Genomic DNA, 12,177 nt, shown 5'->3' with positions numbered 1-12,177 from the left:
TGCCAAACTGCACTGCATGTTACCTGGAAACAGGACAAACTGCTTGGCTTGCTGAATGAGATCATGAATCAGCAAAAATGCCATACCCAAAAACATGTTATAACCATAAAAATGCTGATGAAGAACCAAAATGCTGCTGAAAATAGCATGTCTTCAAGGTACTGTATATTTTGAAGTTTCACAGTTTCTCTGTTTGCTCTAAAACACACAGAATTTTGAAGATGTCTGCCTCAGACATTTGATTTTGCCAAAGCTGAATGACACGTTTTCTATTGCACTGGCTCAATTGACGAGCACAATGATTCTTTAATCGCAACGATTTTAAAGGTGGCTTCAGAGTCTATGCTTTACAGAGAGGCCCCCGAAGATCTTGTTATTGTTCCATGCAGGAGGAAGGACTGTGATAAGGCAGCGAGGGAGGGAAAGAGAAACTTTGGGAATTTTGTGAAAAAACCCTCCTCGGGCCAAAGCTGTTGAATACAGATACAACACAAATGCAGAACGTGTGCGAGAAACACTGCTAAGAACGCACAAAGGAAATGTTGGAGGACATTTGGAGGACACAAGGTCCAGAAAACACCAGTAAGACAGATGTGGCCTGGAATTGATAATGTCTAGAAAAGTTGTAAGGACATCCAAGCAGTTCTGACGGTGGATGTGCTGAGGCTGTAACATTATAAGGAAAAGGCAGATACGTGTGTTAGGACTCCAGGATGGTCATTATTCAAAGTCACTAGAAGAGGAGGGCTTATTAAACACCATGATGGAGGCAGAATGTTTCAGTGAAAGAGGGATTTCGTCACTCACAGGTCTGTTCTAATGACAGCTGGAGGAGCTCTGTTCTGAAACAGTTGACATTGAATATAGTACACCCCAAGGCTTCCATCATTAGTCCAGACCTTTTTAGTGTAATGATAAATCACATCTTTCCAAAAATGCTCAGCAAGGTTTTGGGAAGTCTTTATTTGTGGATAATGACGCCATCTGCAGGAAGAGGGAAAGCTTGTTCAATGAAACATCCTCCTGTTTTGAATCTGAGTGTCCCTTAGAAAGTGTTGAAGGTCTTAAAATGTCTAGGTGTGTGAATGGATGAAATGTTAATGTGGAAAACTCTTATAGATAAAATAGGGGAATGCCTTATATTAAGGTCTTTGTACTAAATGTTATTTGATAGGAAACAGATGCTTAACAACATTATGTGTTAAACATGTTTATTGTTATATCATGAGACATTTAGAGGCAAATACAGTCACTTGTTTACAGTTTAAAGACTGCTATAGAATGTTAAAAAAAGTCTTATTTTGTTTTTTGTAGCGTAATTGTTCATAACAGTATTACAAACACATCTATTATGCTGTTGTTAACCTTTAATGCACTTTTTATTTATTATTTTTGCTCTTTATTAAGATTAATACAAACTTCAGAAGCTTTTGTGAACAGTATAGGCTATGCTTTTTGCAACTACCACATCTAAAATGAGGATACCAGGCACTCAGGGATTTAAGGAAATTGCATTTCTGACACATTGGCTCAAGAATCTCTGTAAGGGGAAACTGGTGAACTGAGGGTTTAGTTGGGAAAATGTGAATACTTTTGTCATTGCAAGGAAAAATCGTGTATTTCTAACTCTATGGCAGAGCATTCAAGTCTCTTCATTCAACTAGCCCGTCTCAAATACTGCAGCAGTAACACACCCCAGCCTGTGGAGGGCAGCACTACGCTATACAGTGAACAGCCTGCCGGAAAATCATAAGAGGAAGAACAACAACACGGCCTCCCCGGTCCACAACAGGACTTTGATATTAAGGGAGACGTGTACAATAACTCTGTTTAGTAAAAGGTAGAATTTCAGAACAGCTATGGATATAGCGCTGTATCTGATAGCTGCTGCTATCCTCATTGTCCTGATTTTGTTTGCGTTGAAGGTGCGAAGGAAAACACAGGAAGGTAAGGAGCCTGGGAGCTAACGTCAGACGTTTGTTGGCTAGCTAATGTTAACTTAACTGTTAGCAGTGTTTATCCAGGTGTTTCTTTAACATGAGCTATGTAAGGTTGCACATATAATGACATTATTGTGTATTTTATATTATAAAATAATATGTTATAAAATTATATATAATATAATATGTTCTGTATGAGTATAAAGAGGACAGCGGTGAGGCAAGGTTCAGCTTCAGTTTTTTTTATGGCACAACTTCTAGAAATGTTAGCAGCTGTCAGTCCATCAATAACTACGGAGGCTCCACTGGACCATGTCAACTGGTGTTATTTCCTATGTTGCTGGTTAAGTCCTAAATTAAAGGGTAACTCCAGCAATTGAACACATTAAAGTGTGCTTACAGGTCTTGGGGAGTTCTGGAGCATTATGTGAAAAAGTAGCATAAAGCAGAACCTGATCGATATTGGATTTGTGGGACCAATACACAGGATATACACTTCTCAAAAGTAGTTAGGGATATTGGGATATCTATGCAATGAAATGAAAGTCAAATAAAATGTGTCGAACATATTTACAAAACATAAATTCAGACATGTCACACAATAAACAATCAAGTGAAAACACTAAAATATCCCAACATCCATAAGTAATATTGAGTAGTGTATATGTAAATACACATTTGTGGAAATATCCCTCAAACGTGGTTAACAAACACCTGTGACAAAGACGTGTACGTAATGAAGTCAGTATATTTTAAATTAACTTGATATCAGTACACTGAAACAGTAAACTTCACTGAGTGGTTGAATAACTTCTCACTTCTAATTCTACAAAGGGATAAAGGAAGATGGAGGTTGCACAGACATAGTGTGATATGTTTTTATGCCTTCTTTATGTTCAGCTGATGAGGAGCAGCAGAGGGATGTTGTCCGGGCGGCCAGGCCCCCTCAGCCAGCAGCAGAGGAGCGAGGAGCCGGTATGCCCCGCAGGAGGAGGAACCTTGGTAATTTGATGGCCAACCGACGACCACAGAGAGAAGCTGTCGAACCTGGTAAACACATTTGCTACTAACTTTACTTGATTTTAGTAAGCTGTTAATTTATGTAATTGAGATAATGTCATCACATGAGCTTTAAAATGTGGAACATTCTTGCATAAACCCTGTTTCATATTTCATAATAAGCCTCTGCCTAGCCTGTGTTTGACTGCTGACAGGAGCCACTCCTTATTCAAAAATGTATGAAATGAGTGAATTGAGGGAAAATTTAGAATAAATGGAACCAAAACAACTGATGGCTATGGGGTTCCTTTGTACAGTTTTCCAATCATTGAAGAAAAAAAGGTCTTATTACTCTTAAGAGTCAACTTTCATATGTCAATAGTAAAGGTCTTGTTGTTTGTATAATATAATGTGTGACGTTAAACGTGTAACAAGTGTGCTGTTGATTTCAGAGGACGAGCCTGAGGAGGAGGAAGAAGAGGTCGAGCAGCAGCAGCAGCAGCAGCAGCAGAATTCCCTCCCAGCAGCCAAAGTTGGAGCCAAGAAGCAGAAGAAGCTGGAGGAGAAACAGGCCAAGAAAGCCCAGAGAGAGGTGAGAGGTCCACACTGCTCACTGATTGTGAGCTGGCTTCGAGTATGTAGTCACATTGGAAAAGTAACAAAATGAAGTAGTTTATTTTCAGCAGTGTATCAGTAAGCAGTGGTTATCAACATCCTACTGATTCTTATTGATGTTTTAAAACCCCTAAAACAGGCGGAGTTGGAGGAGAGAGAGGAGAGGAAGAAGATGCAGGAGCTCAGAGAGCAGGAGAGACGTCAGGAGGATGAGAGAGAGCGACTCCTGGAACAGCGACAGGTCACACACTCCACTCACACCTCTTGGCAGCTGGCTCCTCCCTGTGTGTTCATACGAGTAGATGCTGAGACTATGTGCTGGTGTTTATTCAGGAGGAGGACGAGCGCCGAGCCAAAGAGGAGCAGGACAGGCGGGAGGAGGAGGAGTACTTAAAACTCAAAGCGTCCTTTGTCGTAGAAGACCAGGGAGAGGAGGAGCAGCTCACTGAAGACCAGGTCCGATTTCTGATGAGCTCCCATCATTATAACATTCCAGTTTCTCTGTCACATGCATTTTAAATATTCACGGTGTATGTCTTCTCTACTCTTAGTCACGCAACCTGCTGCAAGAATTCATCCAGCACATCGAGGTGAGAGCAGACACACGCTACAAACTCCAAACTGTGCTGAAGCATCTTAACACAGTGTATTAAACAATCCCTCGTCTGCCTTGCAGAGCTCTAAGGTGGTCCTCTTGGAGGACTTGGCTTCTCATTTTGGAATGAGGACACAGGATGCTATTAACAGACTGCAGGACCTGTTGGCTGAAGGCTCCCTCACAGGTGAGTGTGACCAGGGGCCAAGTGTATTAAACTCTGTATATGTAGTTGTAGAAATTTGTGTACACAAGAGAAACAGGAAACATGCATCCATCTGTCTTTTCCTCATACATGTCAGTCATCCTGAAATTGTATGCACGTGCACGAGCTGTCTGACTAGTCTGAGTTGGCGTATAAAAGGCCAGTTTAGTTTTGAGGAGAAATGGCGAAGGACACAAATAAGCCGCTTAAGAAGTCCAAATTTACAGATTGTTGACAGATGGAAACAAGTATTATTTGGGGGCCTAAGCATAAGCAACAACATTTAAGCAAGTGGAAAAGCAGAAAGTGACAGAAGTGATAAACACTTAGAGTTTGGAGCAGTAGACTCAGAAATACAAATATGTGTGTATAGATAATTTTTGTAATAAAGTGATTGAATAGTATATCTATCATTGTGACATCAGGAATCTTCATATATTACTACTGTATCCTGTATGATATAACATGCTGTATGTTACTTGCAGGAGTGATTGATGACAGAGGGAAGTTCATCTCCATCACTCCAGAGGAGCTGGACTCAGTGGCTCGGTTCATCAGACAGAGAGGGAGAGTGTCCATCACAGAACTGGCTCAGGCCAGCAACTCCCTGATCAACCTGATGCCTGAGAGCCGCAGCACCGCCTGACAGACACGTTTCATGACTCCAAGCTGTGTGACCATTTCACTCAGCTGCTGGTGATAAGCACATACTGGACTGTGTATGACATTAAATTATCAAGCCCTTCAACATGGCAACAGTGACTTTGCATTGTTGTGAAGAAAAAAGTAAATATGTGAGAAAATTCAAGTTTGAGATTCATATTTTTTGGTCTTGTTTCCTGTGACTTGAGATTATTATTGAGATTATGTCACACAGGAGCTGCAAGAGGATAGAGTGTAGTAATTAAGTCAGGTGAGAACACAATTGTTTGATGCCCAGATCATTATGCAATTTTGCCCCCATAACATTGTGGATAGAAAACATCCAAAATAAACATTTAGACGTCATTTGCATATTTAAAAGGGGCTGTATGTTACATTTGTATCAATTTACATGTATGAATATGTGAGTGGATTATAATGTCACAGGAAAAATACGACCTTCCACATCTCTCAGTTGCCTACGAGGCTGTGGACAATTTTTTAAAGTTTAAAGCTGCTGGACTGCGGCATGGTTCTTTGTGAAAGATGGTCGAATTTCCTGCGACAGTCCAATAGATGAGACTTGAGGATCGTCCTCGAGTGCCTCGTCTCTGCTGCGCTAATGGGGAGCAACTTCAAATAACAATAGTTTATAAAAGGGAGACCACATCTCCACCTCCTTGCTGTATCACCAGACCACACAGCAGCATCTTACCTCCTCCTCAATTCATCTCCAGCACTCCATCATGAATCATTTATTTGTCATATGACATATTATTTATCATCAAATAATTACTCTGTATATTTTCTGAGTGAATGTAGCTTGGTGAAGCACATCAAAAGTTAATTACACAATCTTGTACTGCATAATCACAGTTCAGGTCATCTTCAATCTTCAATATGCCAACTTATGACTTATGAAACAAGGAGTGTGAGAGTTCATACGCTGACGACAGGCACATCAGGCTTTTGTCCTATAGTTAGTTTCATGATGATTTGGTCTCCTGTTTTCCTCAAGTCTTTCTGTTGACAAAGTTCAATTGAGTCCCCAAAGTTTAAGATTAAGAGTCAGTCTCAAAGGCTGAAGCGGATCTCAGCTGGACGTCTCCTGGTCTTTGTTCTGGACGCTCTGTCCCCTCTCACTCGGTTTCCCTTGAGTTATCTCCCAAGTCGAGGTCGCTCCTCTGTCCTGAAAACATGAATAAATAACTTAAATAAGTCAAGTCTCCCAGTAAAGTGTAATATCTGACATCAATGTAGTGTAACCACTTCATCCAAATTAGACTGTGTCTTTATTTCGATGTGAACCAACCTAGCCTTACCTTTATCAGCACACCAAACGGTGCCAGGCCATCTCTGAGGGTGTCACAGGCTTTGAGGAGAGGGATTCTTTCTTTGAAAAGTCCAGGTTTACTGGTGGATCCACTGGTTGGAGCGTCTTGGCGAGCGAGTGCGAACGCTCGAACTTCGCTTCTGAAACGAGTCAGCTGCTCCACCACACCCTCCAGGTTTCCACCGTGACTCGCTCCGCCAGCCTCCTGCGCAGGCTAGGACAGCAGGGGTCAGGACATGTTGGAGAAAAGTTGTTTTTAATCCCATGTACACCGTCCTGCTGCCAGTTGAGAATCTAAAAAAAAAAAAGTCAAAAATGTCTCTGAAGTTCTTACCTTACTGTGCAGCAGATCGATCCCGAACACATCCAGGACGTCTCGGATGTAGCTGATCATCGCTGCAAACACCGCAGGACTCCGGGCCGCTCCGTCAGACTGAGCAGACAACACGACACTGAATTGAAACGGTGTGCTTCACAGGAGTGAAACAAGCTCTGACGCTTCATCATCCACCCATCTCTACACTCTGTGTTACTGATATTCAAATCTCTGAATCGTTTCAAATGCCACCGATCACCCTCAAAGAAGTGATTTCCCTGCTTCTGGCCCGAGGATGCCAATCAATTAGTCAAAACACAATTTTACATATGCAAAAGTCATGCTGAATTTACAGGATAACCGCTCTGTAAACAAAAGAACAATCTGTATTTAAAAACTCACAGATGTGATCAGTGAAGTGAGTACCACCCCATATCCTTTCTACGTTACATCCTCGCCCCACTGCTGGTAAGGCTTGTTCTAAACGAGGAAGAAGCGCAGCCTGTTTGTGTTCATGCAGTCTTTTACCTCAGACACAGGCTGGAGCTGACAGTTTCCATGATACACCATATTCATCAAAGCACCGACGGCTCGCGGGGTGTCAAAGTCTTCTGCCAGTGCTTTCACCACGCTGGATTTAGTCTCAGCCAATCTGAAGGAACACGAGAGGACAAGTTCTAGCAGTCGGATGAAACACAAATACAGTGAATATCAACCTATTTGAATTCATTTTAGTAACTTGAAAGAATAAGACGTTCCGCAGAGGCAAAGTCCGAGCCAACACACGCACAACCTTATTCTCAAAATGATGTGCTTTGGATACGCAGGTGCACGGGTTAGCCGCTATCCATACTAGATCAAGAAGATGCATGACAGCATGGATGAATAGATCGGACTGTTACCTCTCCCAGAGAAAGGCTTCCTGTACAGGCAAACACTGCAGCTGACCCTTTAGGTAGGCCTGAGCGTCGTGGATGAAGGTGGAGATGGTTCCCAGAGAGGTCCGAGCCTGCGACATGCTGCTGTCGCTGTAGTCAACAGCTGTGGAGACACCACGGTAAATCATGGATGTTCCTCTACTCACTGCTGATGACTCAACATCTCACTGCCATCAGTGCGCAAGAAGTAAAAAAAGAAAAAGAAAAAGAGCAACTTCATGAATTTCCTCACCTGATCTGTATTTGGCCAAAAGACAAAACATCCTGAATTCATTGGCAGAGTAAGACTGCAGGAAATCCTGATGGCAGACAAAAGGACAAAGATTATTTTCAGAAATCCATCACACGCTATGGGAAACACCGGAATTTATTCAGTGGCTCAATGACGAATAATTCCTGATGACTTTACCTTGATGGTAATGTAGTTCTTTAAAGACTTGGACATTTTCTCTGCGCTTCCTTTCAGGTGCAAGTGCCCTGAAACAATAACAGCCAATCAGGTGCAAGTATTCAAAAACAGAAACACTAACAGCTGCGATGTTCAGAGAGGAAGCCGCCTGACATGTGCAGAGCTGTGCAGCGGTGTTCAGAGTTCACACAAAGGTTTAAATGAAAACAGAGGACAGGGACATAATTCAAAACAAAAAGAAAATTAGCAGGCGAGGTATTATTTCGAGTTACTGAATAGTAATAATTGAAGTGCTTTTCCATGGTGTTAAACACAGAATTGAAGACTTTCTTCAAAATAAAAGCACAGTGTTTCCAATCATTTCCTCTCTGATATCCAGTAAATGAGATTTATTGAGTATTTATTACTATTACTATTTCTAATGAGTATTTAGATGCTGATTATATTTTAAAGCCAGGTACAAACGAGTCTTTCTGATGACCCTTCACCCACCAGACAGAATTAACATGATACATCAATGTTTAAAAGCCTGTTCCAGTGTGATTTATTAGAACTTTAGCGAGGTTTACCTGAGTGGAGGAAGTAGTTTGCCCACTGGCCACACTGGTGATAGGCTTCACTCTGAGCAACCTCATTCTCATGGTGAGGAAATGCCAGGTCAATGCCTCCAGAGTGGATATCCAGCTGACTCCCAAACACAGAGCTGAAAGCAGCACAGACGCAGCAAAACTACATCACGACTTCCAAGAGTCCATACTGACCTGTTATACAACTGCACATTTTGTCCAGACATCACAAACACCATGACAATGACTAACACACAGACTAATAGTAAATGAAGCAGACAGGTTGTTTGAATCCAAACCTAGCGATGGTAGAGCATTCAATATGCCAGCCAGGTCTTCCTCTGCCCCACGGAGACTCCCAGTATGGTTCCTGAGGTTTGGATGGCTTCCAAAGAGCAAAATCCCTTGCGTCCCGTTTATTTGTGCTCCCTTGAGAAATTGTATAGTTTGTTTTCAGTTAGTTACTATTACATATAGTCAGTCTATTACAATACCAGCAGTGCCTGTTATCACTGTGGATGGGTCTCAAAAAGCCCCATTTCACAACATTTAAAAGGTTGAATTCACCTAAAAATAGTAAAAGAGCGTTTTAGCAACCGGGGTAGCTGGTGACTGAAAAAAAAACATGAAATAGCTCCGTACAGCTTGTCAAAATCCATGACTCTGGAGGCCCTGAGATCCTAAAATGATTTGAAAAGATATTATTTACACCATTGTTTTTAAAGGTGGACTCTTAATGGTTTCTGCTAAGCTAAAAGTTTTGGTGTGCACCTGTCTGAAGTGGGTGAGCAAGCTCAGCGTAGGGTATTAAGGCTGTAAATAAGAGCCCAGATGATACTTGATATCTGGGATGGTGCCAATTTTAAGAAATTCTGATACTGATAAATCAGCTGATACACACACATCTTTTGCAGTGATCCCTCAAATGTGGTGAGCAAAAACTTGTAACAAAGACATGTAACAGAGGCAGGATATTTTACAGTTTACCAGTAAACTTGATTGGCTGAAATGGCGAAAACAATAAACTTCGAGGGGAATTTTATATTTTCACATCTGTTCTGCATCACAGGTTTTACATTTTTGAATGCAACTTTTATGCCGATGCCTTATATGTGTGATAAGCCAGTCCAGTTACTTTGGCCAACCAATATATAGGTTGTGCTTTAGAGTAAATAATGTCTTTTCAAATCCATTTGAGATCTTGGAGTTTTCAGAGACTTGGATTAGCTGTATGGATCCATTTTTATGTTTTTTTTTCTGGTATTAAAACAAGTCCCCAGCTACCTCAGTAGATAAGGAGAACGCAACAATGCTGTGAAGCCTCCAAAGTGTTTCGTGGACTATGAAACTTTCCGACTTTCCATCTTACGTTGGGGTGGGTTGATAATGACTGACTTTACATTTTTGGACGGCGTTTTTCTTTAATGGCCAGAGCTCTGATTGATGACAATGAAAGTGTAAGAAATCAAAACAAAAACGTGAAGTAAATCCTGTCATTATGTTATGGTTTTAGAGCTGCTGCTACAACTATGAAAACAAGTTTTGTTATTAAAAGAAGTTCTAGGCAGAGTTATTCATGTTCTCCTTTACGGCTTGACACTTGAGACTGAACATATTGAGGTAGAGAAATCTGAACGGGGAATATAATCACCATCATACCTCCGAAAAATGTCTCTCAGAACTGGTAAAGCTCACAAAGGTCGGTCCAGTAAACGCAATGACTGAAACTAGCTGAAGCAGACAGAAACACTTACAAGGTTCTCCCTGAGAGTCCGCAGCTCCCCCAAACTTGCCATAACGATCACCGATGGACCGGATGTCAAAAAACACATCACCTGCAACCACAACAGCTTTTCATAAATGATGACTCAGACACTGTGGGGATAAAGCCACTACTTCATAAGAGAAATAACACTCATGACCTCCCAAATATTCACCTTCCTTTGTGGCATAGGCGTGCCCGTTTTGAATGATCCTCTCGATGAACGCGACAATATGATGCACATTGTCCGTGACTCTTAGATACACTGCGGGAGGAATCACCTCAAAAACAATGACAAAGACATGTTTATAGATAAACAATGTAACATCAGTGTGAGCCTTGATAGTAGGCCGCACATTCAATCTGAAACTAAAATGGAAAAATACATTAGCTTTGGTATCCAAACCTTTAATGACAACATATCCTTCTTGAATTCATCCTCATACGTTGAAGATATGATGGTCGGGGAAACGTTCTCCTGTCAAACGAGGGGAAGAAACGGTGTTTTCAGCCATGCAAATAAAATCAAAAGTCACGTGTCAGCACTCTCGATATCTTACCTCCCAACTCCTTTTGATGATTTTGTCATCGATGTCCGTGATGACCATGGCGTGGATGACGGTGATCCCAAACATCTTGGTCAGAATCCTCTGCAGGATATCGAACCTGACGTACGAGCTGTGACGAGAAAAAGCAGTTCAGCTCAGACACATTCTAACAACCTTTGGCTCGTACGTTAAGTGTAAGTGTTGATGTCAGTACCATGCGTGACCCAGGTGGGCATGGTCGTACACGGTGGGTCCACAGCTGTACCTGAGACACAACACATTACAATACTGTGTTACTGTGCAGCCATGGATGCATCAGGTGTAGAGCTGGGCCACTGATATTGATATTGCGACAAAATTGTTGGGATGACTATTAGTACTTTTACCAAATATCAACACAATGAGATAAGAGTTAATGGGATAAACTCATTATGTGCTTTGAGGGGGGGTGTGAGGGGGGATGGCAACCCCCTGCTTTGAAAAACGTTCAAAATGCATTCCCTATTGTTAACGAGGGGGATTCATTTGGTCATTTTGCTCACAACTTTCTGGTTGTTGGACCATGGCCCAAGACACAAGAAGCAAAAGAACCATTAGAGCCAGTTTTTTAGTAAGACGTGGATAAAAAGGATGAAAACCATGTCCATGAATCCGAGATGCCACTTTTTAACAGGGGGCCTACTAACAAATAGCAAAGTGCCCACAGGATAGAACAACTAATTGGGTAAAGGCAATCACTGGAACAGGAAGAGCAATCTGCTCAGTTAATAAAATGACATGACTTTACTGTGATGCCACCTTAAAAAATATATAATGTTCATATATGGCCCAGCCCTAATATAGTATACCAATCCTTTAACAATATTCCATACCAGGTAGCTACCCCCTCTCTTGCCAGAATGAGAGGTTCTTTCTGTTTGGTCAGGCTGTTGAAGGTCTTCAAACCCGTGTCAAACCCGCCGGGTCTGATCCACGTCTTCCCTGACACACCGCAACAGGATCCACTCAGTCTGCTTCTGACAGCGTTGACAGACCGAGCTGCGCTGCGAACCCCGTGGAAGACCTGCGCCTTCCCCAACACCGACCTCACCGAGTGCCTCCACATAGTGACCCTCACTCTGTACGAGGGCAGTGAACGCACCGCGAGCTTAGCCTAGCTACTCCACTCGCACATCAAACATACAAACCACACATCTGTGGTATATACACTGCATGCTCGCGCGTTAGCTTATTAAACAGAAACGGAAACCCTTTAATAACCATCAGGCTACGCGTTATTTCACCCACTCCGTGCACGCTCATGTCACCT

At 42.0% G+C, this 12,177-nt stretch overlaps 2 protein-coding genes across 2 annotated transcripts; one reads left to right on the top strand and one right to left on the bottom strand.

The window, feature by feature from the left end:
- Nucleotides 1–1,734: 1,734 nt before the first annotated feature.
- ddrgk1 (DDRGK domain containing 1) lies at nucleotides 1,735–5,362 on the top strand. The gene is made up of 8 exons (XM_030409682.1): nucleotides 1,735–1,947; nucleotides 2,841–2,990; nucleotides 3,392–3,531; nucleotides 3,694–3,795; nucleotides 3,888–4,010; nucleotides 4,106–4,144; nucleotides 4,231–4,336; nucleotides 4,840–5,362. Exons 1-8 carry the CDS (start codon nucleotides 1,860–1,862, stop codon nucleotides 4,998–5,000), a joined length of 909 nt encoding a protein of 302 aa, XP_030265542.1. The 5' UTR covers nucleotides 1,735–1,859; the 3' UTR covers nucleotides 5,001–5,362.
- Nucleotides 5,363–5,728: 366 nt separating this feature from the next.
- Nucleotides 5,729–12,176, bottom strand: cars2 (cysteinyl-tRNA synthetase 2, mitochondrial). Its single transcript, XM_030409680.1, has 15 exons — nucleotides 11,741–12,176; nucleotides 11,083–11,133; nucleotides 10,881–10,998; nucleotides 10,727–10,798; nucleotides 10,496–10,601; nucleotides 10,313–10,393; nucleotides 8,858–8,987; nucleotides 8,562–8,695; nucleotides 7,993–8,060; nucleotides 7,816–7,882; nucleotides 7,548–7,686; nucleotides 7,174–7,297; nucleotides 6,664–6,762; nucleotides 6,319–6,543; nucleotides 5,729–6,185 (listed from the first exon to the last, which is right to left on the bottom strand). Exons 1-15 carry the CDS (start codon nucleotides 11,971–11,973, stop codon nucleotides 6,090–6,092), a joined length of 1,743 nt encoding a protein of 580 aa, XP_030265540.1. The 5' UTR covers nucleotides 11,974–12,176; the 3' UTR covers nucleotides 5,729–6,089.
- Between the last annotated feature and the right edge of the window lies 1 nt (nucleotide 12,177).

Source organism: Sparus aurata, chromosome 24 (genome assembly GCF_900880675.1).
Source record: "Sparus aurata chromosome 24, fSpaAur1.1, whole genome shotgun sequence".
NCBI classification, from domain to species: Eukaryota; Metazoa; Chordata; class Actinopteri; order Spariformes; family Sparidae; genus Sparus; species Sparus aurata.
This window is presented reverse-complemented; position numbering and strand designations above follow the sequence as displayed.

Excerpts from the sequence above, each read along its gene's own strand:
- ddrgk1 (XM_030409682.1), top strand. The coding sequence starts at position 1,860 with ATGGATATAGCGCTGTATCTGATAGCTGCTGCTATCCTCATTGTCCTG. Across the intron at positions 2,991-3,391 it reads GAGAGAAGCTGTCGAACCTG|AGGACGAGCCTGAGGAGGAG; the intron begins GTAAACACATTT and ends TGTTGATTTCAG. Across the intron at positions 4,011-4,105 it reads AGCAGCTCACTGAAGACCAG|TCACGCAACCTGCTGCAAGA; the intron begins GTCCGATTTCTG and ends CTCTACTCTTAG.
- cars2 (XM_030409680.1), bottom strand. The coding sequence starts at position 11,973 with ATGTGGAGGCACTCGGTGAGGTCGGTGTTGGGGAAGGCGCAGGTCTTC. Across the intron at positions 8,988-10,312 it reads GGACTCTCAGGGAGAACCTT|GGAGCACAAATAAACGGGAC; the intron begins GTAAGTGTTTCT and ends CAATTTCTCAAG. Across the intron at positions 7,883-7,992 it reads AGAACTACATTACCATCAAG|GATTTCCTGCAGTCTTACTC; the intron begins GTAAAGTCATCA and ends GTCTGCCATCAG.